The 27,265-nt window shown below is 41.2% G+C and overlaps 3 protein-coding genes and 1 long non-coding RNA gene across 14 annotated transcripts in view; 1 reads left to right on the forward strand and 3 right to left on the reverse strand.

Annotated features, from left to right (window-relative positions):
* PECAM1 (platelet and endothelial cell adhesion molecule 1) overlaps nucleotides 1-7,194 on the reverse strand; it is a 28,959-nt gene extending 21,765 nt beyond the window's left edge. For 3 of the 5 annotated variants that reach the window (XR_008973376.1, XM_057418455.1, XM_057418453.1), the window contains exons 1-8: nucleotides 6,711-7,193; nucleotides 6,540-6,566; nucleotides 4,803-5,096; nucleotides 3,567-3,866; nucleotides 3,211-3,480; nucleotides 2,673-2,933; nucleotides 1,415-1,696; nucleotides 370-651 (exon numbers count right to left, since the gene is read on the reverse strand). Coding sequence is in view for 4 of the 5 variants with exons in the window: in XM_057418455.1 (XP_057274438.1) it covers nucleotides 370-651; nucleotides 1,415-1,696; nucleotides 2,673-2,933; nucleotides 3,211-3,480; nucleotides 3,567-3,866; nucleotides 4,803-5,096; nucleotides 6,540-6,566; nucleotides 6,711-6,744 (1,750 nt within the window). In the remaining variant the exon portion in view is untranslated. Of the gene's footprint in view, nucleotides 1-369; nucleotides 652-1,414; nucleotides 1,697-2,672; nucleotides 2,934-3,210; nucleotides 3,481-3,566; nucleotides 3,867-4,802; nucleotides 5,097-6,539; nucleotides 6,567-6,710 lie in introns of all 5 variants that reach the window. The other 2 variants (XM_057418454.1, XM_057418456.1) reach the window with 2 other exon arrangements.
* An 8,875-nt stretch (nucleotides 7,195-16,069) lies between these two features.
* Nucleotides 16,070-22,536, forward strand: MILR1 (mast cell immunoglobulin like receptor 1). Of its 6 annotated transcripts, none has more exons than XM_057418498.1 (9): nucleotides 16,070-16,231; nucleotides 16,322-16,366; nucleotides 17,104-17,391; nucleotides 17,713-17,994; nucleotides 18,464-18,577; nucleotides 19,021-19,110; nucleotides 20,161-20,223; nucleotides 20,536-20,592; nucleotides 22,329-22,536. In XM_057418498.1, exons 1-8 carry the CDS (start codon nucleotides 16,198-16,200, stop codon nucleotides 20,583-20,585), a joined length of 966 nt encoding a protein of 321 aa, XP_057274481.1. In that variant the 5' UTR covers nucleotides 16,070-16,197; the 3' UTR covers nucleotides 20,586-20,592; nucleotides 22,329-22,536. The 6 variants fall into 6 exon arrangements, with proteins under 6 accessions (XP_057274481.1, XP_057274482.1, XP_057274483.1 ...); XM_057418497.1 differs by having other exon boundaries at nucleotides 16,080-16,231; nucleotides 20,533-20,592; XM_057418499.1 differs by lacking the exon at nucleotides 20,536-20,592.
* Nucleotides 16,530-18,388, reverse strand: LOC130604147 (uncharacterized). The gene is made up of 3 exons (XR_008973378.1): nucleotides 18,231-18,388; nucleotides 17,747-17,920; nucleotides 16,530-17,205 (listed from the first exon to the last, which is right to left on the reverse strand). It is a non-coding gene; the product is annotated as an uncharacterized LOC130604147 (long non-coding RNA).
* Nucleotides 22,197-27,246, reverse strand: POLG2 (DNA polymerase gamma 2, accessory subunit). Of its 2 annotated transcripts, XM_057418479.1 has the most exons (8): nucleotides 26,670-27,246; nucleotides 26,174-26,300; nucleotides 25,918-26,023; nucleotides 25,463-25,636; nucleotides 24,814-24,954; nucleotides 23,942-24,022; nucleotides 23,247-23,347; nucleotides 22,197-22,398 (listed from the first exon to the last, which is right to left on the reverse strand). In XM_057418479.1, exons 1-8 carry the CDS (start codon nucleotides 27,211-27,213, stop codon nucleotides 22,233-22,235), a joined length of 1,440 nt encoding a protein of 479 aa, XP_057274462.1. In that variant the 5' UTR covers nucleotides 27,214-27,246; the 3' UTR covers nucleotides 22,197-22,232. The 2 variants fall into 2 exon arrangements, with proteins under 2 accessions (XP_057274462.1, XP_057274464.1); XM_057418481.1 differs by lacking the exon at nucleotides 23,247-23,347.
* Nucleotides 27,247-27,265: the final 19 nt, after the last annotated feature.

Raw genomic sequence — 27,265 nt, forward strand, 5'->3', positions numbered from 1 at the left:
TGACAGGTCACCATGGCCAACTTCTGCAGTTCCTGACCTTTCATTTTCCTACAAATTGGCCTTCTTACACACTGGGGAAGAACTTTACAGAGATCCGCATGCAAAGTTCACTAGTGAGCCACTCCTTTGTGACTGAAACCTCAGTACAACGGGTTGCTTTCAGCTTGTATCTGTCTCCTTCAACTTTTGAGCTTCCTTTAAACTTTCGTATGCAAGTTAGGCAACCTCTGTTTATAAACAGATCTCTCTGTTTAACTTCTGACAATGGTGGAACAAAAGTAACGGAGTTACACTTAGTAACACATCAGACAACATAACTTCAACAGTTATGATGACATAGCATGCAGCTTACCATAAAAGTTAGCTTACCATTGATGGTTATTGGATGGCTTTTCACATCCACATTAGCTCGATTAGAAGCCATGCAGTAGTATGTCCCAGTGTCCTGCCTGCTCATCGTGCTCTTGCGCCACATGACTCTGTCAGCATGTTCACTTTGCTCAAATACAAGAACATCACGATCAGCTTTTCTAAAAATCCTGAAGTGGATTGGCCAAGATCCTTCTTTCACAGAGCAGAGGAAAGCGGTCTCACTGCCTTCCTCCACTTCTCCATACGGAATACTGCCCAGGCTGGCATTCTTGATTGGCACTACAGAGGAAGGCACAAAGAAAACAAATATTAGCACTATTAGAAATAACTTTGATGATAAAATGAAGTATTGTAGAAATAGTTGCTTTAATGCTTGTAAGTGTTATATGCTTTAACTGTCACATGAAACCTCACTACCATCTTCTTTTTAAAGCTTCAACTACCAACTTCCCTCATAGAGGAATTTTCCCTTTCTGCTTCACACATATTTGTAGATCAGAGACCTTGCTCACATATAGTAACTCCTAGCTACTAATAGGCACAGTAATAAACTGACTTTCAGAGCTACTTTGCCACTGCAGCTTCTGGTGTCAAACACATGCTCGGTGCCTCTGAAAACAGCAGCTATTAACAGAGGCATTTAGGGATTTACATCAGTTATTTCAGTGATTGAAATCATAGACTATCTCTAATATCATTAGGCATACATTTAATCCAGTCCTATGAGAATCAAACATGAGGAAAACATCTGCTCTGAAATTCTGAATCATTAATTTTACTAAAACAGCTTCTGTAAGATTTCAAGTCAGAGCTGGTTTTAACATTAACATAACCTCACTTGTAGTTAACTTGATTCAGACCCCTATCGAGGTTTTTACTCCAGCAACAAATGGTCGGAGATACCAAACTCCAACTATTTTTAATTCAAGTGAGCAAAAATTTGTAAACATTTCACATCCATTATGTTTAGTCCCTCATTTTCTGCTACAGTTTCAAAACTCAAAAAATGGCATTAGACAGAGTAAGAATTAAACAGACTTACCTACTACTGTGACATTTAGAATATTGCTGGTTTTCACACCACTGGAGTGATTATTTCTAGCATCACATTTGTATCCCTTTTTGTCATTTTGTCCAACATTTTCATCCAAGAACGTAGCATATGTATCATTAATGACTGTTTCTTTAATTACATTTCCTTTGTAGAATTTGAATGTTATTGGTGGTGTTCCCCTGGCTGAACGACAGATTAACTGCAGAGGCTTCCCTAATACCACTTCTGGTAAACCACTGACAACAGAAAGAGTTGGCTTGGAGACTGGAGCTAAAAGAGGAATAACAGAAAAAATGGTTGCAAATTACACTGCATAAAGCTGAAAGATACAACATTATTTTATAGAAAACATATAAACACACAATATTTAGCTAGTCTGCACGCACAGCTTATATGGGGAAGCTCTTCTTCATTGCTAGAATGGAAGCAGGGGGTAACTTGACCAAAACAAGAATATAGATAATAGAACATATGTAACAGAATAAAATAGCATACAAGGAGAACATAAAGGAAGACAAAAGGATCAGTGACACAGCTATGGATCATCCAAACTCCAGAACTAGCTCTGACCCAAGGAGTAAGTCTGTAGAGCAAAAATACATGCAAGTACCAGTTCATATATTACCTGAGATGGATCCTGCAGCACCTAATCACGGACCTCTGCTTCTGCAGCACAGTAAATCACAACCCAACAGGGGAATTAAACCCCCTTTAGATCTGAGAACTAACTGTGCTTGTTCCATGAGAGGGAAGGAAACTAGGGTGTTTGTAATTAGTGTGCTGGTGAGGGGGTTGTATTGATAGCAAAACCCTTGGCTTTTCTGGAGTAGAACGCTCCAGATGACCTCTGGCTCTCATGGCTTTCTACCTGGAGGGCCAGGGGGAGGGATTCAAGGCAGACACTGACAGAGTTTCAGATCAAACTGATGAGTGAAAGATTTACAGAACATTCCCAGCTCCTGCAAACGGTAATGAATGACAGCTTATTTGGCACCTAGCAGAATCAATGGAAGAGAAGGAAGATCGGCCCTGGAAAAGTCTGACTTGATTAGATCATGATAGGCCAAATCCTCTACAGTTACAGATGACAAGCACATCTCACAGAAATTAATACTTCCAGAACAAATAGACACCCTGCTGGTTTGTGGATTAGAGACTGATTCTGTCAATTGATGTGCTTATAAATAAGCTTACAGTTTTGATTTCCCCCCATACCATTGGGTTCTAAACCTCTGTATCAACTCACCATAAACATTTATCCTTACAGGTTTGCTCTCCTTGACTATTCCTTTTACTTCAGCTTTACAGACGTAGGATCCAGTATCATTCACACTAACTCTCATTGTTAAGTTTCTAGAAGTTTCCAACAAGACATCTCCATTTGAATTTCTCCGCAGCACAGAGAAGTTGGCTTTCTGAAAGCCACTAATGCTGCAGCTCAGAGTTAACTCTCTGTTTTCATCCAGCTTATTCATAGAAGCAGCCAGTGTTGGCTTGGGGAATAACTCTGCAAGACAGAAAAAACAATTTATTCATTCAAATTGAGCCTAAAAGAATATGACTACCTACATCAAAGTATACAGAATGAAGGACATAGTGAAAGTTTATAATTAGGGAAAAAATAATCATATTATTTTAATATAATAATATTTTCAGGGAAAACATAACTTAGCAATCACTTGAAACCACTTTTTGTATGTGTTATTTGAGAGTATTATTTCAGTTCTTGAGTTCTACTGAATTTAAACTTAAATGTTAATCCACTGAGTGAACAGAGGTGTTACCTGACACAACAACATTCACTTTGGTGGACTTAGATGCTCTCCCTTGCTCCACCTTACACAGGTATTCACCACTGTCCTCTAGAGTAGCTACTGCAGAGTACTTCAAAACTTTCTCATCTCGTACACTGTTCAGTATCGTTTTGTTTTTCTGAAGTATGATTTCGATGTCGCGCATTCGGGCTACCACAGTTGAGCATTCAAGCTGTATTCTGTCTCCTTCTGTAATATTACGTGAGGGCCTGACACTCAGAGTAGGCTTTATAAATGGTTCTGCAAGAGAATGCATAGAAACTCATAACCCAACTTTTAAGTTATAGCAAGAAAAGAATTGTAAAAAGAAAAGCTAAGCAACTTACCCCTGACTGTAACAAGTGTTTGGTTGCTGTGTTCTGAGCTGTCAAATTCACGTTGTACATGTCTCTTACCAAAGCAATCAAATTGTAAAATATTATCTCCTTCTTCAACAGAAAATTCCACCTCAGAATAATTTTTGTATGCTTCAAAGACGTATTTTTCTTTAGGTGTTGAATTCATTTTTATCTTTCGGAAATAGAAGTATAAAGGAGGAACTTCTTCTGGCAGCTCGCAACGTAATTTCACAACCTCACCCTCTAAAACTTCTTTTTTCTCAGCAGTGAGGATTGGCTTGGTCATTCCTTAGAAGAGAAAACAAGAAAAACGAAACAGAACATTGCATAATCCTGACATAAACACTATGCCTGACGACTCTGGTAGTGATCTGTGCTAATGAAGAGGTGCAAATGATTTGTAAGAACTGAGCTTTTGAAGACAGTTCCTTTGATGTGTGTGTATATGCTAAGGCACCTTCAGAAGAATAAAATGTCCCTTCAAGAGGGCAATACAATCTCTATACAATGCATGAAGTATGAAAGTTAGTGTTTTGAAGGTAAGACCACTTTCTCAGTGTTTCCTATTGCTACTATGAAATGAGCAAGCAAAGAAACTAAATGCCATCCCAGCTCCTGTACCTAAAAGTACAGGCCTCTGAAAAAAAGTTACAAGCCCTCCACAACCCTGTAACTAATGCTGAACGAGTTCTTTCTGTGTTGCTTTTCCAAGGGGAAAAATGTCACTTGCAGTCAAGAACACATGGCTGGAAAGAGTAGAGATGGAGCAGACCCCTGTTTTCGTAAGAGATGAAAGGACAAGACTGATATAACATTATCTACAACAGTAGTCCACAGTTGATAATAGCTTTAGCAATAGCTGTCACAAGGTGAGAATCTCAATGCATCTCAATACATTTCCAGCTTTTCCAGCAAACTACCCACCCCCCATCATGCTCATGATCTGTGGGCATAAGCTTTCACACATAACACTTTCTCTAGTTTAATAACAGGCCCAGGGAAGAGCGCACAGGTTGCATTCCTGACTATCACTGATCTGCCAGGTAGCCTTGGGATCGTTATTTCATTTCTGTGCCTTACCATGAGGATTTAGTACTAAAGTCTTGTAAAGTACTATAGATAAAAACCACTTTCCAAGATATCCTATTGAGCACTATTATTAATTTCCAGGTTCTCTTTTTGTATCTTAAGACAACTGCCATGTTTGAAGGAATATTCACTCACCTGTTACCCAGACATGTAAGGAGTTACTTGATTTTGTCTTCCCACCTGCTTCCACAGTACATTCATACTCTCCTGTATCTGAAGATCTAGCCAGAGGTACTTCATATCGAGCATCATCTTTGTCTGATACAGTCATGAACACAAGCTTGCCATCCTTAAAAATTGTAAAGTTATGCTTCAGCTGGAAATCAGCACTTTTGCTAATATCAGCATGGCAGATAATTGACATGGGAGCTCCATTCTTGACTTTGACAGACGGCTGAACATTGATTTCAACTGTGTTGAAAGTAACAACTTGATGGAAAATAAAAAAAGAAACAAGATTTATATTTATTTTCAATTAATCCAACATAATACTGCTATCTCAAACTGCTGCATTTTAATAACGAACTGCTTAGAGCTGTATTAAACCAGAAGCCAATTCATCCCCAATTAGCAGAAATCCCTGGAATTATCACAGTATTTCTTCCTTGAAAATACGGTTAGGGGTACGTCATGCAGCAAATTTCACTTTAAATATAGCTCACAGGCTTGGGATAATCTTAAATCTCTAGTTTAGGATAACTACAGCAGAACAGAAGATATTTGGGCTCAAGTGCTGCAAAAGCAAACATGTACATGCCTAACTTGTTGTGTTGGAAGTCCAGCAATCATACTCTCAAGAGTCCTTAGAAATACCCTGATTAATTCAAATCCAGAGTCATAGCCAGAAGGAATGCTTTCAATTAATTCAGAATTTAGACATGTTAGTCCCTGAAAAAAATATACTGAATACAGCATTCCTATTCAAAAAATAGTAACATGGATAAGCACCTTATGAAGTAAAGTTTAGAATAGCATTTTCATATATATATATATATATACACACACTGTGCTTCTGTGTTTAGACCACATCAATAATAATGAATTTGTAGCTTCAATTTTTATAGTTATTAGAATCCTGGTATAATTAATATTTTTATTCACACAACAAGAACAACAAATAGAGAGAGAGAACCCACAGCTTTTGGGTATGCCCATTTCAGTCAGGATTTGTACTGGAAATTTGCTTCTAAAACAGGAAAACTCCTGCATCTAAAGGAGTCCCTTGCCATGTACCAGCTATTTATAAACTGTCCTTGTTAGAGAGAGTTTTGGGCATAAAACCAATGCAAAAATAGTATATTTTTTTTGCATGTGAATAGACTACATGACAACAAGAACCAGCTTTTCTCTCTAGTGATGGAAAAAGGAAGTATGCAGAATGTACATGCTGGAAGTCAGCAAGATGATTAAGTGTAAAGTCAAGTCATTCCTTTCAGAACACAAGTTGTCTACTCTGCTCACACACAACCTTTTCTTTTGCAAGAAAAAGGAGCAAGAGAGAGTGCTCTTAACTTATAGTCTGTAATTTTATCCTACCTCCTTGCTTGTGGGCATGAGAGGGGTTTTTTAAAGACCAAACCAAAATGCTAGTAATTAAATATCCTCTCCCATCTCTCCTCTCAGTAAAGCAAATTACTCCAGGAAAAATTTCACAAAGCACATTTTTAAAGTACCAGCAGTACATCTCTCATTTAAACACTACACCAGGAACATCCCCAGTTAACACCTTGTTCAGCTTCTCACATGGCCAAGTTTTGTACTGAGCTACAGAACCACAAATCCAGATCAACTCTGCTATGGATACACACCAACAACTGAACCATTAGTTAAATTACTTATTTACATTTTGTAGGAGGAAAACTCATGACCTACCTCTGCCCTGAGTGTAAAGTTCTGAACCTGGGGAAAAAAAAAAGGAGAGACATGGTATTTTCAAAGCTTACAGATAGAGAGACAGTAATGGGAAACAGTAAAAAGCCCCAAGAAACCCCCAACAAACCACAAACACATGTACCCACCCAGATATTTCGTTATCAAACTTACACTGCAAGAAAATCACCAGAAGAGCAAGATACATCTCGTTCCTGAAGAACACACACGCTTAATTCCAAAATAAAACAATATTCATCATCAGAGGTGATGCCTCCAGGTACCAAAACCAGGTTATGGGTTTTTCTGTGGTTGTTTTACGGAAACTGATAAGATTTTGCCATTAAAATGCATAAGTTTTCCCAGATCTTCAAAAACCGGCTGGATCAAGTAATCGTTCCCATTACTGGAAACTGGAAATGGCAAACAATGAGAATCTATCTGCTGCTCACAGGCAGATTACTGTTCAGGAAGTGACTGGACTTTTCCTGAGGGCGCCACCAAATGCATTTGCTTTGTTTAATTTCTTAAGGTGTATTAAAAAAACAAGAAGTTCCAATGACATCTATCCTGCAGTTCCTGTCAATATGGGGGCTTTTAAGTCACAATTAACCATTTACAAACACAAATTACCTTTGCTATTTAACCTCAGTGGATCCTTGAGTAAATACTTCCCTTCATCCTGACACAGAGAACTCTTAGAGAACAGATGTACAGAATTACTCATTTTTCCTCTTTACCTCCGTTTCCAGGTCTCTCATTTTTGCTATGGCAAAGAACAGCTTTACTATAAGGCGCACAATAAATTCAAATTATATCAGAAACCACAGCTACTGTTGTATTAGACTAGAATATTGACGGGCAGACTTTCACGAGACCAGTATATACCAAAAACATGGAACTGCACAAGTTTACTAAACTGTTCTAATCTCAACCCGTGGGAGTTGCATTCTTTTCGATTCTCCTCTCCGTCCCTCCGGGAGTAGGGGGAGGGAAAGAAGGGGGGGGAGTGAGTAAACGAGTTACCTGACTGGGTTTAAACCATGACATGTAGTTAGTTAGAACAGTGTAAAACACACACAAGAAAAGAACTGGTTGGAGTTTTATTCTTCAGCAGAAATCTGCAGCAACAGTGGCACAATCTGAAATAGAGAATACTCTGGAGCAAGAATTAAACCTGCTGGCAGGCATTGCTGAGGGATCTTCTGACCTTTTCTGTGTTAATTCTTTTGCAATGGGGCAAAATATGAGAGCCAGCCTGAAATCAGGGATGATTAATTCCACATCCAGAACACTGAAAACAGAAATTGAGCAAATATGATCAGAGGAGGAAGAAAAGTTGCAAAACATTCTACCTCAGCATCCAGCCCTCAGTTTCCACTGAGGTTTATCAGTCCACTGTCAAATCAGACTTAAAGTCATTCTACTTAACCCCTAATACTGACTCAGTTTACACTCTTGATAGAGTGATTTGAAATCATGCCCCTTCAAAAACTGCTTCTCAAGTTGTGTGTCCAGAACTCCCTAAATAGTGACTTAGTTATTCTTGAAAATTGAGTGCTCAGCACTTAATCCCTTAGTTTCTTTCCTTTGTAGACACGCTCAATGCTTTCCTTTACTTGCAGCAGCATTTTCCAAGCTTGTTAAAACACTGCTGAAAACAATACTAAATACATTCACAGAAGCCTATAAATGAGACTTACAGTTCTCATAAGCTTCTGGGTCTCTCCCTTTTTTTTTCTTCTGAGGTCAATGAAAACTGTATTTTTTTTCCCCCAAAACAATAGTTTAAAGCTGCATGTGTATCTTAACACTTGTATTACACACAAGCAGGGTGTTTTGCAGAAGGAAACAGAAGGGAAACACTCATCTGTTTAACAATGTATAGGCAATATGAACAAGCATCTATGTAGCTGTAACTAATGACCAAGAAGTAAGCTGTTTAACTAGCAGTAGCATTTGTTCTGCTTAATCCAGTTTGTTTGAAATACACCCCCAACAAAAGACTGGTGGCCTGGCTGGTTTCCAGCAATGGTCTCCAGAGCCAGGTAAAGGAAAAGAGAAGGAGGACATATGGCAGGTGGAGAACAAAGGTAGACCAACTTTTGCTATTGATAACAAAAAATAGGAAGGAAGGCGATTTCCCCCTTCCCCTCTCCCCCATAAAAGAATTCAGCAGGACACACAAAGCTCAGCAAAGCCACACCAGTCTTTCCCACAGGGGACAAAGGTTCTGCTCTGAGCCACTGCAAGGGAAGGGGAAAGTGAGTGTGGGTCAGTATCCTTCAGAGCGAGCCAATACGGAACCAGCCTTGTTTCAGACTGAGGTGGAAAGGCCAGCTTTTAGGATGAACTAGGTCAGGAGTAAGGTTTAATGGTGCCAAAATCCTGAGGCTGTTGTGAGATGTCACTCCAAGGAAAGTATGTGCCATAAGATGTCACAGGCCTATTATACTGGCATGTTCTTGATAAGCCCTCAACGTTGCCCTGGAGAAAAAAATCTAGCTAGTATCAACCAAATTTCAAGAAATAAATTCAGCTACAGGAATTTTTCTGAAATATGCAAGACCAAAGTTATTCTGATATACAGTGTATAGAAAATCCCTTCTATTTGTGGGAAAAGTAGGGTTGACCTCAAAAACGCAACACACTTTCTGAAGCAGACAGAATAGTCATTATAGTGTGACACAATGCCCTTGGAGACCTATGGGAATAATTACATTTAATCAACTGCCCCTTGAGTCAGACCCTTGAACATTAAAGCTGTGCTCATCTGGGAATTCACAATCCTCTTCCTACCAGCTGTGTCCCTCGCTACTTGCTCACATATGACACTTCCTAAAACCCACCCATCTGAACAGAGCTTTGCCTACATCCAGAGGCCTATTCTTGTAATTAAGGGCAAAATGCTGAATAAGATTTTCAGCTTTTTTCCTCTGCAAATACAGTGTTTCCAGCCAGTCCCTTATGGCAGGGGAGGAAGCTGGGAGTTCACAGCATGCTTGAGCTGTTTGTTTTCATTTGCTCTCCAGCTGGCTGGCAGGACAGTAAAGAGCACAGCACAGAGGCAGTCTCTAGGACTGTCATCTTACTTCCTCACAGAGCACACGCTGATTTCAGCAAATCTAGACTTTGTCTCCTGATCTCAAATGCCCATTCCTGATGGGAGTTTCACTTTCTTCAGAAAAGATGAAGTCTCTGCATGCATCGCCTTCAAGTTCTATCATGCTGATCTACTGACAAAACATTTAACGTGACATTCTGGGGTGATCAAATCTTGGTCCTTAGAATAGAGACTCCACATAACTTCTTGTATAAGCTCATTGATTTTAATGGCTATACAGGTGGATCTACAAATGCTTGGGATTTCCTACATTTCATTTTAAAAGTGATAAAAATTCAGAGCTCTGTGTTCATGTACACTGAACTCAACACGAGCTTCCCAGTAACTAGAGCAAGGATAGAAAAGCAGTTCTGATTTCTAATTCCCCAGTCACCAAAATATTTTGCTTAATTATCACTTCCCGTTTCAGCATACTCATAGATAATGGAACTGCCGGAAGCACTGCTGCTTTCACAAGTCTAGCCAAATCCCTGGTGAACTAGGAATGAACTGACTTTTTACTACATACGTTTTCAGGCTATATTGTCTTCTCTGGAACGTGGGACATTTGTATCATTTGCCTGTATTTTGGAAGTGTGTCTTTATGCCTCCCCAGAGAAGAATGAAAATGAATTTTATCCCTGGATTTGAGTATTTATAAAGAACATCAAAGAAATGAACATTGAGGGGGGTTTAGAAGTCCAGAAATTCTACAATTAACAGAAGCGCTACACTGCAGAAAGTTTGCTCGTATCGGAATAAACTGTATTTCACAATGGCACCATCTACTGGGAGATGAGCGCTGGAGCAAAGCATATGTGCTTCCCGCACTTCTCTTTCGTATGATTCCTGCCCCTCGACACCTCCTCTAATTGGTAATATAAATAAGGTCTGGAAAAGTAACTGCAAGAACCAAGAAGCTGATAATGAAAGATCATCACCAAGGCTTTCACACGGACATTTTTCTTTTGAATACAACAGGAGTTGATTGTTGCTATTTGGCTTTACGCTTCCTTACTGAAATGGTGCAGGATTGAGAACACCAGGAATCTGAAGTCTTGGCTTGTATTTTATGTAGTACCCGTGTGTGTTAACTCATTAACATTAACATTAACTCACAAGTCATAAATTCCTTCTTTCAGAGGTGTGAAAACTGTTTGTTGGTTTACACTAGGATCGTGGTTTCAGATACCACCTCTCAAGCTTTCTCTATTTCAGTAGTGGGCATAAGTGACTGCTTCTACACACTGAGGACATTTTTAACTGCTTTCATTTCCTGGGTTAACAAGTTCCTCAAGTTAGAAACAGACATCACAGACTGTCACTATCACACAGCGATTATCTAGCAATACATCAGAATTTGCACTCATTTTGCTTAGCATCCATCATTTCTGCATGCAGCAGAAAAACAGCCTCAAGCTCTGCATCAATGTTCATTGCAGAGTGTGGCCTGTGCCAGAGAAAAGGTTAGAACCTTCTGGCTGGAGAGGGAATCAACTCCTGAAATGTTTTTCCTTCTCTGTACATTCCCATTGTTTCTGTACTGCTTGATGATTGTCCAAGCACTATCCCACACCAGTTTCATAAGTAAAATTCAGTTGGTAGTAACTCAACAAGCTCCTCCAAATTGACAGAATATCTTTCGGAAGACTTTACACAAACCAAGAAGAATTTATCTGCTTCCTGATCTGCAGCTGGTGTCCACACACGGACATCACTGCTGTAACGTCTGCACAGGATGCACAAAGGGGCAGATACTTCTCAGAGTACGCAAACAGCAGTTTGAAAAGGGCTAAAACCCAGACATAATCCTGACAGGTGTATTTTTTAAACACTTTCCATTCAGTATCTTAAATATTCAAAATTAAAACCAGAAATATTAATTTTTATCAGAGGTTAAGAAGCAGAAAAAGTGAAAATTACATCAATTTTTAAAGGCTGATTAAGAGAGTACTTTGTATTTTTCAACCTATGGTATTCTTATAGCAATTCTTGAACACATTTGTCTGGAGCACTTTTCAGACAGTGGTGTCAGAATTTGTCCCAAGAGAAATGCATCAGTAACCCCAGTCTTTGGGGTCTCACAAAATTTTTTTCTTTCTTTTTCCTTTTTTTTTTGAGGAGGGCAAGAGGAGTCAAAGGGAATACAGAACATTTAAAACATTCCATCCTTGGGGTTTAGGAGCTGCTAAATTACTCTAATTGTCTACCTAAAACCTCCTTTCACCTGCTGACATGTCCTGGCAATTTGCAGTTCATTGAAAAGCATCCATTATAATCAAATTCTCATTCAGGATCTGAGGATCATTGTCAGAAATGTAAAGATATCTTAAATGTGCCTACAGAAGAGATCCTTTCCTCTTGTACTGTTACTTATCCTCCAGAAAAAACAATCTTCTCACAAACACCAAGTAGATGAAACAAAGAGCAGACTTGCCACCACAGCCATTTTGAGTAGCAGTGTTAAAATCTGGTGTTCAGTGATGATCTAGCTATATCAGCAAAAGCTTTTTGCAGACAAAACACAAGTGCTTAATTTAATTCATCACCAGACATAACTGTCAGTATACGGTGATTTCTAGCAAACCTTCTGCAGACACTTACTATAGCAGACAGTCTTCCAGAAAGAAGGACCTCTGGGATGAGAAACAGGGACTGGGAATAACTTGTAATCCTGCTGAACCATGCAAATTTCCCTGGAAGCCTCTGGCAGGGCAGATACAGTGTGAAGCCTTCACAGCCTTCCTTCAGAATGCTATCCCACACTATTTTCATTCTCAAGTCAAAGAATTAACCTTGAGAAGGAAAGCTCAGCTTGGTTTTTATTGTCTTCCACTGCTTGCTTGAGGCAGAATATCATCAGAGCACCAAGAGATGTACATCTCCCTTTCAGACTTTTAACTTACTTGTTTGGCTGGAGGCCTTCTGTTCGTTAAATTTATTCCGTTCTTTTTCCATGTACAACCACATTAATTCTAGCAGCACATTTGTAAATCTAATCAAAAGAGAACTCCAGGCTTGCACAGTATCTTACTGATGCTACAAAACTGTAGGTATACATGGTGAACAAATCAACATCAGCTTAGTCCAAAGTCAATAGCCAGCTTTGCCAGCAAAAACAATCATCACGGAAGTAAACTTCATTTACTACTACTACTCAGGACACTCTTGAAGAGACTAATGAACTACTCAGCATTCAAAGCTAAAGTCAGTATTCAAAACCTCACAGAAAGGTAGTGCCAAGGGCTAATGTTGCCTTTTTTCCCTGTTTCACACTGACAATATGGCCAACTGGATGCCATATGGACAATATGGATGCTGATCTCCTTGCTGAAGGGAAAAATAAGACAGTAACATTTTTTTCTCAGGGCAATACAACAGAATTTAATGACGCTCATTCTCATAATTTGGAATTACTTCCAGCACACGTAGAAATATACTGCCCTAAAGCCTATTACAAAGCTGCCATAAGGATGCTGTCCACCTTCAGATCTGTTGAATACTCATCACAATGATATCCACATAAACCAGCAGAAAGTAAAAGTGTTATTCCAAGAGTAGTGCTTGAGAATAATAATGCACCATTGGCACATACAGCTCCCATGAGTACACAGAGTCCATTGGATTATGGTTTGACCAAATTCTAGTACATCATAGAATCATAGAATAGTTAGGGTTGGAAAGGACCTTAAGACCATCCAGTTCCAACCCCCCTGCCATGGGCAGGGACACCTCACACTAAACCATCTCACCCAAGGCTTCGTCCAACCTGGCCTTGAACACTGCCAGGGATGGAGCATTCACAACCTCCCTGGGCAACCCATTCCCGTGCCTCACCATCCTAACAGGAAAGAATTTCTTCCTTATATCCAACCTAAACTTCCCCTGTTTAAGTTTTAACCCGTTACCCCTTGTCCTATCACTACAGTCCCTAATGAAGAGTCCCTCCCCAGCATCCCTGCAGCTCCCCTTCAGATACTGGAAGGCTGCTATGAGGTCTCCACGCAGCCTTCTCCAGGCTGAACAGCTCCAACTTCCTCAGCCTGTCTTCATACAGGAGGTGCTCCAGTCCCCTGATCATCCTCGTGGCCCTCCTCTGGACTTGTTCCAACAGTTCCATGTCCTTCTTATGTTGAGGACACCAGAACTGCACACCATACTCCAGGTGAGGTCTCACAAGAGCAGAGTAGAGGGGCAGGATCACCTCCTTCAACCTGCTGGTCCAGCCCTTTCTTGCCATATAGGAACAAGCAGTCAATAATTTTTTCCAGAAGCTTCTTTATATCAACCTAACTGAATCATTTAAATGACGAGCGCCATCTAAGTGATGATCTAACCACCACGTTACTACTCCCCTCATGGTTATGTAGCAATTGCAGGCCGGCTTTTATGCAAACTTCATCACCCAGCTACCAAATCCTATCATAACAGTTAAAGAAAATCTTTCCACATGGGAAGTGTCTCTATTAATGCTCTGCAAAGCAATTGTAGAAGTGGGAAAGTAAGTAGATATGTGAGCAGATGGAAGTATGAGACAGTTGGAAAGAAACACTGCTCTTCTCGGTAATCTACATGTAGAATTGAGATGGATGGAACACGTCAGAGAAAACATGTTCCCTATTGCAGACACTAAAGTCAGATTTCAGTGAAAACAAAACAAGCAAAGCAGAACCCAAACCCCTGAGGACACAGATGCACTGAACTACAGGACCTCCACCCAGGGGAAGAGACAGAGCAGGGTTGCTTAGGAGAGTCCAAAACAAGACAGCCAAGAGCCAAGAAAGGCACAAACAGTTCTGGAAGAGCTCTTTTCACTTCCCAAATAGGAACCAGTGCTCTGAACCAGCACTTTTGTTCCCTAGATACCCCTTAGGCCACACGCCCTGAGGGAAGCAAGCAAGCTCTCTGCACATAGGCCATTTAAAGCTGCTGTAAAGGAGGGCTCCTGGTGACAACTGACCTCTTCTTTTTTACAGGGTACATACAAATGCACAGCTCACAGCAACAATTCACCAATCCCCACACACAACACGAACCAGCTCATCGGCAACAGAAAAGTGCTCGCTTGTGGTGAGCAACATCGACCTGTCACTCAGCGTCTCCACAGGGCAGGAGCCACAGACTGCAAGCGGTTCAATGGCTCCGTGCACTCTCCACAGCCGGTTACCCACAGCCCTGCTGCCTTCACTGCCCTAGGAGCGGGCTCCGTGTGCAGGGCGAGCCGCCCAGGCCTGCTCCCGCCTGCCCGCACAACCTGGGTGCTGCTGAGGCACCGGAGCCACCGGTGGCTCGGGCCCGGCCGTGGGGACCCGGCCGTGCTGCCATCACCGGCCTGCGAGGGAGGGCCAGGTGTGTGCGTTTGTTTGTTTCTCACCACAGGATGTGGCGCAAATGCTCCCGGTTCTGCTCCTCATGTGCACCTCTACACGTGCTTCCTGCCAGCTGCACAGCAGCCCTGTCCCGCTCCTGCGGTTCGTCAGCGGCGTTTCGACATCGGACACGGTTGCGAGGGGAGGGTGGAGGCTGTCTTACACTGAACAAGAATAAACTTGAGGGGGGAAAGAAAGGAGGAAAGTTGTGCGTGGAATTCTGTGAGGAAACGGCAGTGGTGTGACAGGACATGCTTTGGGAGGGATTTTGTGTGACACAGCAGCACAGACCATGTACAGCCTTGCCACGTTCATAAACTGCGAAGAAGTAAGATCAAGATCACAACACTTTCAAGCCATTCTCTGTATAGGGAGCTACTGTCTCAAGCAGAGCAGGCCCTGGAGTTCTTCAAAATACACTGGCCATGTATAGCTAAAGATTACGTTTACTTTGCCCAGAGGATGACAAGTAAAGAACATCTACTTGTTGTAATTATGTGTCTGTGTTACTGATTAGCTCATCAAATTAGCCATCAAATTTGCTCCTGCAGGGGTGTTGACCTCAAGTTCATGATGAAATTTGTACCTTCAAGTACAAGGTCTTCCTCACAGCTTCAGTATTTGAAGTTTGGCCAAAACATGTCCTTAATGAGCTGGCTAGCTCTAAATAATTATTAGCGTCTGAAAATGTCTCTAGATTTCATACTCTCTTTTTTGGACATTTTTTCTTAATTATATTGCTGCTAAAATAAACCCAGTACCACAAACCCCCTCGGTCTCAGCCGTATGATCACTTGCATTATCTCTAGCAAACGTAGCTGTTTGATAGGAATCAGTGATCTCACTCCCTTATAGAACAGTGCTAGAAAAACAATATAGTTTTGTATAGTGCATAGCTGCACGGTTCTGTCACACATCTCTCACTATGGAAAACTGCTCATTATGCCAGCTACAACACCACTATGCAACATTTAATTCTATCCCAAACTGCTGTTTCTCCCTCCACAGCTTTTTCTTCTACCGCTACTCTGCCTCCCATCAGCTAAACGTAAGTGGAATATGACAAGTGTTTACACAATCAGCACAAATCAGACCATTTCCGTATTGAGGACTTCCTCAACCCCTAGAGCCACTTGGCAAAGACCTCACTCCTGTAACTCCACCAGCCAGCTTGCTCAGGATCAAGAACATGGTTTTTCTCATGATTCTGCTGTTTTCCTACCGTAAGCCAAGGACATACTTCTTACATATTACAAATCTTTCTGAACAAGAACAAGCATTTCTTGACTGAAAGCTTTCTTCCCTTCTCTTAGTTCAAACGTCTCAGCAGATTCAGAAAACTATGGTAAACGGCAAAGGTAGGTTTTCTTTTTTTGGGGTTGAGATATGGGCTGAAATTAACTTAAAAAATACAGGGAGCAGGGGATTTTAAAATGTCCAAAACCTTCATGTAAAACATATTTTTCCCCTCTAGAAATGTCATAATTTATCTTATTCATGACTAGTTTATTATATTTTGTAATGAAAATACAAGTTTTTATTACAAATTTATTTAATATCATAAAAGCAAACTAATTTGACAGACTGTCAAGGCTCTTGCTGCTACTATCCAAAAGTTCAATCTACTTACACAACGTTAATTCTGCCTGATACAGCCACATATAAAATACTGCTTTTACTTGTGGGTTCACATGCTACCTCTCAACTATCTCATAGGGTTACTTTCTCCGACAATTAACATCCCATAAAATTTATATTTATCTTTTATACTTGTATTACTTTAATTCCTTCTGTAGTTTGAAAGTATTTTTGTTGTTTCATCTGGATACATCTGTTGGCTTTGTATGCATATGCTCTCTCTTGCATGAAGACATGCACTTGTCATTATTTCTATGAGTCATCAAGTGTTTGAAGCTCTATATTGGTTTTGAAACATACAAAGCTGTGTTGCCTGCAATCAGAAGATGAAAAAGACCCTATAACCCCCTATTTCAACAGAAATTAGTATAGAGTGGTCTTCAACATATTTTGGGAAAAATCTGGGTTTCTTGGATGAATGGTGCAGTGAACTCACTCAGCAGTTTCTTCTTTCCAGAGATGCTGTCCAATCCCAGGCTCAAACCTGTTCAGGGGACTTTGAATGTAGTGATGAACCAGAACGTGACCCTCTCCTGCAACTCAGATTCTGGATCTCCACCTGTCAGATACACATTGTTTAAACGTAATCAGAAGGTATCCACCTTAAACAGGCCAGACCTGACCCCCAGTTTGTTTAACTTGACTATCAACTCTGCCAGTGATCTGGGTGAATACAAATGCAAAGCTGAGAATAACAACACCAGTGGCGGAAAATACAGCAACAGTCTCAGCTTCACCCTTCTAGGTATGTCTTGCTGTATTCCTTCTCAGCACATTTCATTTTAGGGGCACAGAGACATGGATCTGCAGCAGCAGGAGTCAGGGGTTTGCTTGCAACAGGTACTGTTTTAGACTGCAACGTGTGCCTGCCTTGACTGTAGAGCTGAACTTTACTGTAGATCGCTGTTACTGTCTTAGGAGTTGGCAGTGCTATTCTCATCTGGCTCACCAAGACCCCCATCCTTCATACTCATCTAATTTGCCAATGTTGCTGCTTAACTCCAAGCCTTGCTTTGGAGCTTATCCTGTACTCAATGATGCAGCCTTTTCAGTTTTCTTTTTACAGAGCCCATTTCCAAACCAGTGCTGAGCTCACCCACCTCTCAAGCAAAGAAAGGCCAGAATGTGACCCTGTCTTGTCTCTCGGAGAATGGCTCTCTTCCTATCACGTACATATTCTTCAAAGGAACACAAAGCATCTCTTCCCAGGTGATGATGCACAAGGAAGCAGCTGAGATTGTTCTATTCATCAATTCCTCTAGTGATTTTGGAACCTATAAATGCAGAGCTGAAAATGGTTTTCGCAGAAATGCAAAATACAGCAACGGTTTCAACTTCACATTAGCAGGTAAGCCTGTGTGAAACCATTTCCCACTGTCGGTAAACAGGGGCCACACAAAACTCAATGTTATAACACCGCAAGTTTATAGCCAGGAATTTTGTTCCTGCAATTTAATGTTCAAAATACAGTTTTTTACATTTAAAAAGAAGTTCTTAAAGTGAATGCAAAAAGACAGAATTCCATGCAGCTGAGATAGCAGCAGAAGTTGAAGTGACCATTATGGATGACTGTAAAAGATTCACCTTTACAAGAACCTGCTGGTCTGCCCTGTGTAGAGTCCAGTTTCATTTTCTCTCTGGTCTTATGAAGAGTCCACTGGCACCAGCAAGGTCCTTTCCTTCTGCTGTGGCAGTGTGCACTTGGGACTCTCCTGAGGATTAACCACAGTTAAATCCAAAAGCTGAAAGAAATGCGAAGTGTTGATTTTAATTTAAAGAAAACATAAACACCTTTTTATTTCTTTCTTTTTTGGCAGAAGAGAGAAGACTTTCTCAGCCCCTGATAATTTCTCTTGGGTTGATCGTGCTACTATTTGCAATAGGACTTGCTCTGGCAATTCCGTTTTTCTTAATTCCTTCATATAAAGCAAGTGAGTTATTTAAATGTCTGTTTCGTTTTCCAGAGGTGCTCGTTTATGTTGTCTATACATTTTAGCGTGTAAATATCATGTTACAAGTGGAGTTAAGCTCTTGGTATTTTAAGATGTTGTCTTAACCAGCACAGGCAATGTAACAAGACACTGATAAGGCAAAACCTCTGAGCTATGTTCTAGATGGCAAGTCTGGGATGGGGGAAGCAAAACAACATCTAATTTAATACACATAAACTCATAAATTCACTGGAAGGAATTGACCTCATTGTTCTTAGTAGAAAAAGGAAATACTATTAAAATGCCCTTGGTTAAGGAGTAATTTTTATCACGAAAATAGCATTATCAGGAACCAAAAAATATCATGAGGCTGTTTATTTCCCCCCAGGAAACTCTGATATACATATATAGGCATGTGTTTGTTTTTCTTCTCCAATTTGCAGAAAAATTTAAGCCTACTAGACCCTCAACTGGCTTTACTTCAACACCAAATGTAGAAGAGCCTGAAGACGAGGTCATATACTCAGAGATCAGTAAGTTCATGTCACTCCCCAGCGGTCATGAAACTTGATTGTTGGAGTTCGGTAGAAGAATGCTGTTATGCTGTTTGTAGCTAGTATGGGCAAATTTCTTCAGATACTGCAAAAGCAGTGGAAGGAGACAACTACTACCACTTAGGGAGTGAGATAACTTTGCTGCAGACCCTGCCTGGCAGAGGCACAATTTGAAGTCACGAAGGATACGTATTGGCACTTCCTGTGTGTCAGCAATGCAGCCAAAACCACAACTGCTTAAACGAACTGAAGTTTTATATAAAAATCTACCATAAATAGAAGTAAAATGAAGAATTGCATTTGGCAACTCATGGTGAGGGTTCAAACAGCCATTACAGAGGAAAAGCAAACTAAAAGTAAGTAGGTCAGAGGTGCAGTGCCCATTTACTAAGAGACGACAGTGGCCTGTATGCAAGTTCTAGCAAAATAATATGTCTCCTGCATTCTGTTCAAAATTGCTCAGTGCACAATAATTCCCCATTCCATGTTTCTTAACTTTGACATGAGTCAGAGTTAGTTCAAACTGAAATGATGTAATGCCAGACAAAAAATCAACTGACTAATGTTAAGAGATTGTACTTCTTCAGTTGCAGAAAATACACAATAATGAAGACATTACATGAAAGCCACAATGGTATTAACTTACAGTTTTCTACACTTGAGTTCTATGTGAATGTCAGTATTTTCAAGGGAAAAAGAACCCCCCCCAACAAACAGCAAAGTTATCATGCTTCCTGCTTCTAAGTATCAGAAAGGGAATCATTCTCACCAAAGAAATCTGCCTTCCTGTTCATGAGTAGATAGGTAGAACTCCAGCTGCTCTGCTGTGCTAGCTGAGTGCAACGCAAGACACCCATCAGCATAGCCTGCAAGGACAGTGACAGGAGCTCTGATAAGGCCCACGAACACTGCAGAAATCATGGCAGAGTTACACTCAATACAGAATCTCACTGCTTTATTTCAAGATTATTTAAAAAACCAAAGTCTGGTCGGTCTCGAGTTAACTGCTGTTCATCCTCTCTAATCCAGTGCCTGTTAAACCAGAAGAAGAATACATCAACTTTTCTGTTTTAAGAAGAGAAGATGAAAAAGGTGAAAACCTCAAGCTGTAATACTGGTGTTTTGCTGGGGGGAGGCAGGGTTTACCCAGCAGCAGTTACAATACTGGAATTGCTTACTTCCTGTGGAGAAATTAAAAGTAACCGAGATTCTTCTGAAAGGGTTAAAAAGTAAAATAAATAGCTTATCACCATTCTAAGCATAAAAATTCACCAGCCCGTTATGAAACCATGCAGGGGATGTTAGTAGTGACCAAGCTGCTGATGACATGAATATTAATTCTTCTGCTGTGTATCTGTACCCAAAAAAAGCCATTAAGAATTCTGCTATTCTGCCTTTCAGGAGACAAGAGGGTGTGTGCCACCGTCTATTCAAGGGTGTTGAGCAGAGACTGAGTATAAGGTAAGGTCTCTTTTGTGATTAACTTAATTGTGTATTTTGAAATAATCTTTCAGTCCCTGGGTGCGATAAGTATCACCAAGTCTACACAGAAAGAGATAGTACTGAGATACTAGTTTCCTGGCCTGATCATTTGGTACAGACAATATAGCTTGTTCTTTACCAACAACCCCAAAGTCATCACCTCTAAGGACTTCAATTTAAAAGAACAAGCAGAAAACAAACTGAGAAAACCTGGAATTAACAGAGACAAGTAACAACCCCATTAGACAAACAGTAGCTTATTGCCCAAATAACACCAAAAACACAAACTGACTCAGCGCAATCAGTCAGGTAAGATCCTACTTGACACAAGATATAGCCTGGCATTATGTGCATCTGCTGAATAACCAGAAAGGAATAAATGATATAAAGTGTTCACCCAGACCCAAGTTCTGTATATTTAACAACCGTCCTGCAGTCGAAACTGAATTGTATAAAAATGTAAGACAATCAAAAGGCTCTAGTTAAGTATTTAATATATATATATCTCCAAAGTGTGCTGTCCTCTTAGGCACACACTAGAACATCCGTATGTGGCCTCTACCTGCTGTCACCTAGCAGCAAGGATGGCAATTTCTCAGTTCAACGTTACTTCAGCTCTTGGTGTAGGGAAAGGATGCTAAAATTAACTTTTTGGGATAGTTAATTCCAAAACAAATTCTGCATCCTCCACCAGGCTGTTTCATAGATGTTTCTGGGTTGTTTTCATGTTGTTCTATAGCCATTTACATTGAACTCCATGAGTTCAGTAAGGCACAGATCCATGCGATGCTAATCTTGCTTTACATCTGGCATTGTTACAAATAACCCGTTTATAGTTAAATGAGCACCATGTCAATAGAAGAAACTTTAAAGGCAAAATCTTTTGTTTCATGGCATTGATGACCACCAGGGGCCACATGCATTGTTGCACACACCTTAAAGCACTTTATTAAAGTGACTTAAGCTATACACGCATTGGAAATTACTGAAGATCAGAATAGTTTCATATCTATGCAAACCTTCATATCTAACTACAACACTTCAGCATAGATAAATATGATCACAGATTAATCTTTTCCCACCATTTTCTAGGTACAGACATTTCTGTCCAAAAAAAGTGCTTGTCAAAAACTGTTTACAATCTATTTCCTCTCTTACTCTTGATAACGTATTCTTGATTTTGATGTTTATTAAGGGCAAGATGAAGTACCTTAAATGCTGAGGAACTGATGCCATGTGATTAAAATACACCTCTACAAACAGATATTACAAAGACACTTGCTGATGTTATTGAAACATTCAGGATTTGGAGGTCTTTTTTATAAAACACCATTTTCCAGCAGAGACCATAACTGTGATGGCAACACACGAATTAAAGATTTTTAGGTTAAGATGGAGTATTTTCAATAAGATAGTAAAACTGGAGACATGACAGAGAATACAGTTAGCCCTGCTAATGAGGGACAAGTTTGTCTCTTCTCAAGGTAAGCTTGAAGACCCAGATGGTCTGGAGTCGATAGAAAAGAGATGCACTGCCAAATTTTACAGGTCCATGACACTGCAGAAGCCAGTTCAGGCACAGATGTTTAAGAAATTCCTTTTATTCAACACATATAAATTCACACATTTTTGGCTGATGTTACATACTTAGTTAAAAAGTCCGTCAGCCTAGAAATATGCATCATTTCCTTCATGGTTGTATCTCTGCTTCTCAGCTGGACCACTCCATTCTCTAGAGTGGCATCTGTTATCAAGATCATGAAGAGAACACCCATCTCGTCATACCTGCAGAGAAAAGAGCACTCCTGTTACTGCTTCTGGTGTATGAGAAATTCAGATAAGTTATGTACAAATGACCATCATCTAAGTATTTATTCCTGCAATACTGCACGAAGCCCAGGATGAAGACACCACTCTCCTGTTGCCCTTCCTTCCTTTCCTATGGTTCTTTAAATTATTTACTTTAGTACATAAAGAATGTTATTTAGTGACCTACTACAAGAATATTTTTGTAAAAGCAGAATATATCTTTCGGTCTTGCTTTGAAGACTACTGCACATGAACAAATAGCTGTATTTATTTTGTCTCAGCATAAGATATTCATCAATATGCTCAAAGTTCACTCCTGATCAACAAATTGCATATGATGCCCTGAAATGGAATAGCAGATTTATCTCCACAAATAATTCCATCACATAAACTAATGGTTCCAGACTTGGAAGAATTTTTAAGCTCAAGGCTAGACACACAGTGCCATTTGAAATAGTACTTAAGAATGAAATGCAGAACCAGCCCAGATGCAAAAGTGGGGGTTGAGGGTAGGAAACATTTCTCGAGCTTGTAACTCATCTCAAGAAGTTTATTTTCAACTGGAGAGTCTCTAAAGGGCATTTCACAGTTCCAGAGAAACGACAACAACACGTGAAGGCTCAAACTTAATTTTAGAAATGAACTGACATTGCTTTCTGTAATAAAACTCATTGATTCCAGGTTCATGGTTTGGATACATGCCTTCAGCCACTTGGTTACTGCACTCAATGACTTCTTACTGAAAACAAGCTTATTTTCTCTAGTCCACAGAAAGTCATCTGTCACCTTCATAGTTTAACTTACAAAACACTGTTTCTCCTTACTTTGTATAAAGTTGTTCCAGAGATACCTGCATGGTTTCAAGGTAGCCCGGCCATACAGAAATTCTGTTTTCTGACAGTTCATTGAACAATCCTTGACAAACCTGTGTTTATTGAAAAACAGGAGTTAAAAGACAGATTTGAGGGCTTGAAGCTCTAAACAAAGAAACCCATTAAAGCTCTAGTATGTGAGGTATTAGCATTCCCAGCTGGTGTTAACTCTCTGGATAAAATAACCTCAAATCAGAAAGCAGCCCAGCAAATACATCTCTGTTTCTATCTGAAAACATGTCAGTGCAAGGTCCCTCCCTTCTGTAGGGACCAGCTTAATGACTGACTGAAATAAAGACCTTTAGAAAGCCCTTCTGAAGATGCGACCTGCATGTTAAGATAATCCTGAAAGATCAGGAAGCTGAGAGGGATTGTGTTATTTATTTTGCTTAATTTTTCATGGAGCAAGTATCAACTGTGTAACAGCAGTAAAAGCAACGTGTTAATGTACGGAAGGCATCTGCTACCCACTGTCTGCAGTACCCTCCAGCTACAACTCACAACCTGCTCTGTGAAAGCTGTACAACCACAAACCTCCATGAACCAAAGCAGCAGCATGATTTTCCCCAGTGTAAAGAGGGTCTGAATGGTAACAGAATGTTATGTGGAGTCAGTGTTCAGAATTAAAATACTTTCTTACAACGTACCTGTCTCAGCTCTGTTGTTGGACCTTTTCCTACATCCAAGGCCACTTTAAGAGGCGCTAAACAAGGATGAAGCTTAAGTACCTAATAATATTACAAAAAGCAACAGATTACTATGTGTTTAGTGTGACATTCTAAACAGAATGAGGAAATAGTACTATTTTTTCACTGAAATTAAGGTTCTAAACATGCCTGAATTTTGTCACAGCACAAAATCCTGATTAGAAGCATGCTGTACGTTACATCTAAAATAGCACACAGGCCAGCTAGGTGAGCATGGCAGAAATTACTCCATTTTCTCTGAGCCATGGAAAAGACATAAAGCTTTCTTAGCGGAGCTCAGTCATCTTTAATGGAGGCAATGATCAGAAAGCCCAGCAGACAGTTATCATCCCGCCTAACAGATCAAACTGATTTCTGGCTGTGTAAAAGCCAGAAAACCAGAGTAAAAGTGGGAAAAATGACGGTCCTCAGGGAATGCCCCACTACCACCTGACACCCACTTTTCTGCTCTCCTCAGCAACCTTCAAATGCTGCTGGAAGAGATAAACTCCTCTCTCTGACCACAGCAGCATCATTCCAATCCCTCTTATCACCATCACATGCATGACAAGGGCCTATCTACTCATCAGAGGAAAAGAACGTGAAACAGGAAAGGTGACCTCAGATAAAAGTTGCTTATGTGGGTGAGAAGGATGGCAGAGGTAGTCCCATGGGGCCAGCTTATTGATACCAGTGAGGAGTGTTCTGACTGTGCCTGTTTGGGAAGGGAGGATGTGATGTGGAAAAGGGAAGTATGCCCCCATCCTTGAATTTACTACACCATCTGTGGGGTTTGTACTTAACCTTCCCTTACACTTTCTATAGAAAGTTACCTTTCTCTGTGCAATTTTCTTTTTTGTTAAAGGATTCTCAGCTAGCTGCAGTGAATCAAAGAGATACGCTAACACTCCTCGGTCCAGGTTTCCACTCATAGACAGAACATGGGGAATAACATTCTTCCTTCCATCTCGACCCTGAAGAGAAAAAACCCACAAAGCGATACCTCAAAGACTGTCCAAAAAAGCCTTTTGCTTACTTTAATGTCTAAGGAGGCACTGAGCTTGAGCACCTTTGCTACATGTAAAATACACTCAGAAGTGTTTTAAAGTTACCAGCCATCTTAAAAGTGTAACAGCAACCAGGTAAGACTGTAACACCAGGGGAAGCAGGAGATGGAGCAGGATGGGATTATGTCCTTGTCTTGCTGCCCTGATTGTAAATTTAAATCTAGGGCAAATGCACTTGAAACTGCATTTTCTTTTGCAGGTTTGTGGATTACTTCTGAGTGACCACAAGGATGTGTCCCCACATTAAGAAATCCCTATGTAACCATTTCTGCATAGAAATAGACTGCAAAACCAGGAGAGACAGGCAGAGTATCAACTGCACTGCTGTTACATGCTAAGCAACTGGACCAGCAAAGAAACCATTTCTCTCACAGTCATCTTTATCAGAAATAATTTTTAATAGAATAAAGCTTACAAGTAATTTTGAACTATCTCCTGGATACATCTGTAACAGTTCAGTATCTCCAAGGTTCTTCAATGTTTCTATTGTTTCTGTCCCCCAAGGAAATCTGTAATGCAAATTAAATCCTTTTCTTCCTCTTTCATCCTGAAAGTCGCTGCTGCTGAAGTTAGATGGGGCTACAGCAAACTGAGAAGACAGAAGAGGGGATCACTGCCAAATCACTTTGCCATTTCACAGCGTCTTGATCTCAAATCACTTACAAACACAAAACATTTGCCTTTCTGCAAGTCAAGTTATAAACTACTTCACAGGTTTGTCATCAACTTAAGCAGTTTTGCAGTTTCTCAAGAAATACATGTATGTCAGACACAAAACCCGGCTAGCAACATAACGCTGAGCAGGGTGTTTATTCTCTCCCTCTTTAAGATACGGAGGAGCCAACCAAGATTCCCCCCTGCTACTGTTACCTTTCTCCACCACTGAAGCCTCTGGCGTAACCAGTAATCCAGCCACTGTCCTGTAGTTCTGGGAGAACTAAACCATGCAAGCAAAGACGTGGTCCTTTCGCCTATTCTTTAAACAATAGCAAGGTCAGCAAGTTAACTCCTTCAAAAATAACAGGGGAAAGAGCAAGAAACAGTATTCAAAAATAATTCAAGAGTGAAACAAGTACAAAATAGTTGGTTTAAAGCTGGAAAAGGATTAATCTCTTTCATACTCTACCTTACATGATTTTTGCTGTGTTGTTCGCTCTCTGGAACAGAGTGAAAGCACACTCCAGTTTGAGCAAGGCCACAAGGCAGTCTTCTGTTCACCAGCTCTAAGCAGCTAGTGTATTGTGCCAAGGCACCTGTCAAAGGACAAACCACCAAGTTTAGCAGCCGCAGGAAAAGCGTTTATTTTTTAACTCTTCCAAGAGTGAATGCAGCGCACACAACACACGCTGCTCACGTGTGCAGCCCCACTAGAGGCCGTTTCGCTGAGGTGAGCTGAGCAGTCTGCAGCCCAGTTCCTCCAGGTACCTTCACAACTGTGATTCTAACATGCCTTTTTCCCTAATTACAAGGGAAAGCACCCGATGTGCACCCCGCCATTCACACCGCTGAGCTCCTTGGAAAGAACCATGCCCAGCGCACTGACACAACTGTAAACTCCCCTTAAACACAGCTGCTTCGCTCTCTGCAAGAACCACGCGTGCGGTGACAGATAAAGCACCTACCGGGGAGCAGGCTCTCACGGAGCATCCCCGCGGCTCCCAGCACTTCTTCCAGCGACAGGGCGCCCTGCTCCTGGCTACAGCCCCTGCCCTGGAGGGCTTCGTGCAGGGTTTCAGAGCGCAGCAGCCGCAGGCCCTGCGAAGCGGCGGCGGCGGGCGGGCCGTGCAGCGGGGCATCCACCGCCAGCACCTGCTCGCGGAAGGGCAGCGCCGCTTCCCACCACTGGGACACGAGGTTTCCGCGCAGCGCCGCGCCCAGCGGCCCGAAGCCCCGGTGACAGCCGCTGAGGTAATCGCGCCATGGCAGCGCCGGCCGCGGCTCCGCGCCGCCTCGCAGGAAGTGCCGCCGCCAGCACACCTCCAGCAGCTCCTCCCCATTCACCTCATGGCCGCCGCCGCTACCCGCCGCCACAGCGTAGAGCCGCGCCGAGGACGCTGCCTCCACCCGCCCCGCGACCCCCGTGGCTGGCGGCCGCCGCCTGAGCACGGCCCGGCCCAAGGAAGGGCGGCCGCAGAACCGCCCGCAGCGGCGGCAGCTCAGCGCCATCTTCCCTTCCCGCCTCCTGCCTCATGGCGGCGCGAGCACTACGCATGCGCAG

The sequence above is a fragment of the Pezoporus wallicus genome, unplaced genomic scaffold (genome assembly GCF_028554395.1).
Source record: "Pezoporus wallicus isolate ANWC-B61680 ecotype Strahan unplaced genomic scaffold, APGP_CSIRO_Pwel_v1 contig_3710, whole genome shotgun sequence".
Lineage (NCBI taxonomy): Eukaryota > Metazoa > Chordata > Aves > Psittaciformes > Psittacidae > Pezoporus > Pezoporus wallicus.

Coding starts and splice junctions, on each gene's coding strand:
- POLG2 (XM_057418479.1), bottom strand. CDS start 27,213: ATGGCGCTGAGCTGCCGCCGCTGCGGGCGGTTCTGCGGCCGCCCTTCC. Junction 26,024..26,173: donor CACAGCAAAAATCATGTAAG/GTAGAGTATGAA, acceptor TATTGTTTAAAG/AATAGGCGAAAGGACCACGT. Junction 24,955..25,462: donor GAGATAGTTCAAAATTACTT/GTAAGCTTTATT, acceptor TTTTCTCTTCAG/GGTCGAGATGGAAGGAAGAA.
- MILR1 (XM_057418497.1), top strand. CDS start 16,198: ATGGTTTTTCTCATGATTCTGCTGTTTTCCTACC. Junction 18,578..19,020: donor AATTCCTTCATATAAAGCAA/GTGAGTTATTTA, acceptor TCCAATTTGCAG/AAAAATTTAAGCCTACTAGA. Junction 19,111..20,160: donor GGTCATATACTCAGAGATCA/GTAAGTTCATGT, acceptor TCTCTAATCCAG/TGCCTGTTAAACCAGAAGAA.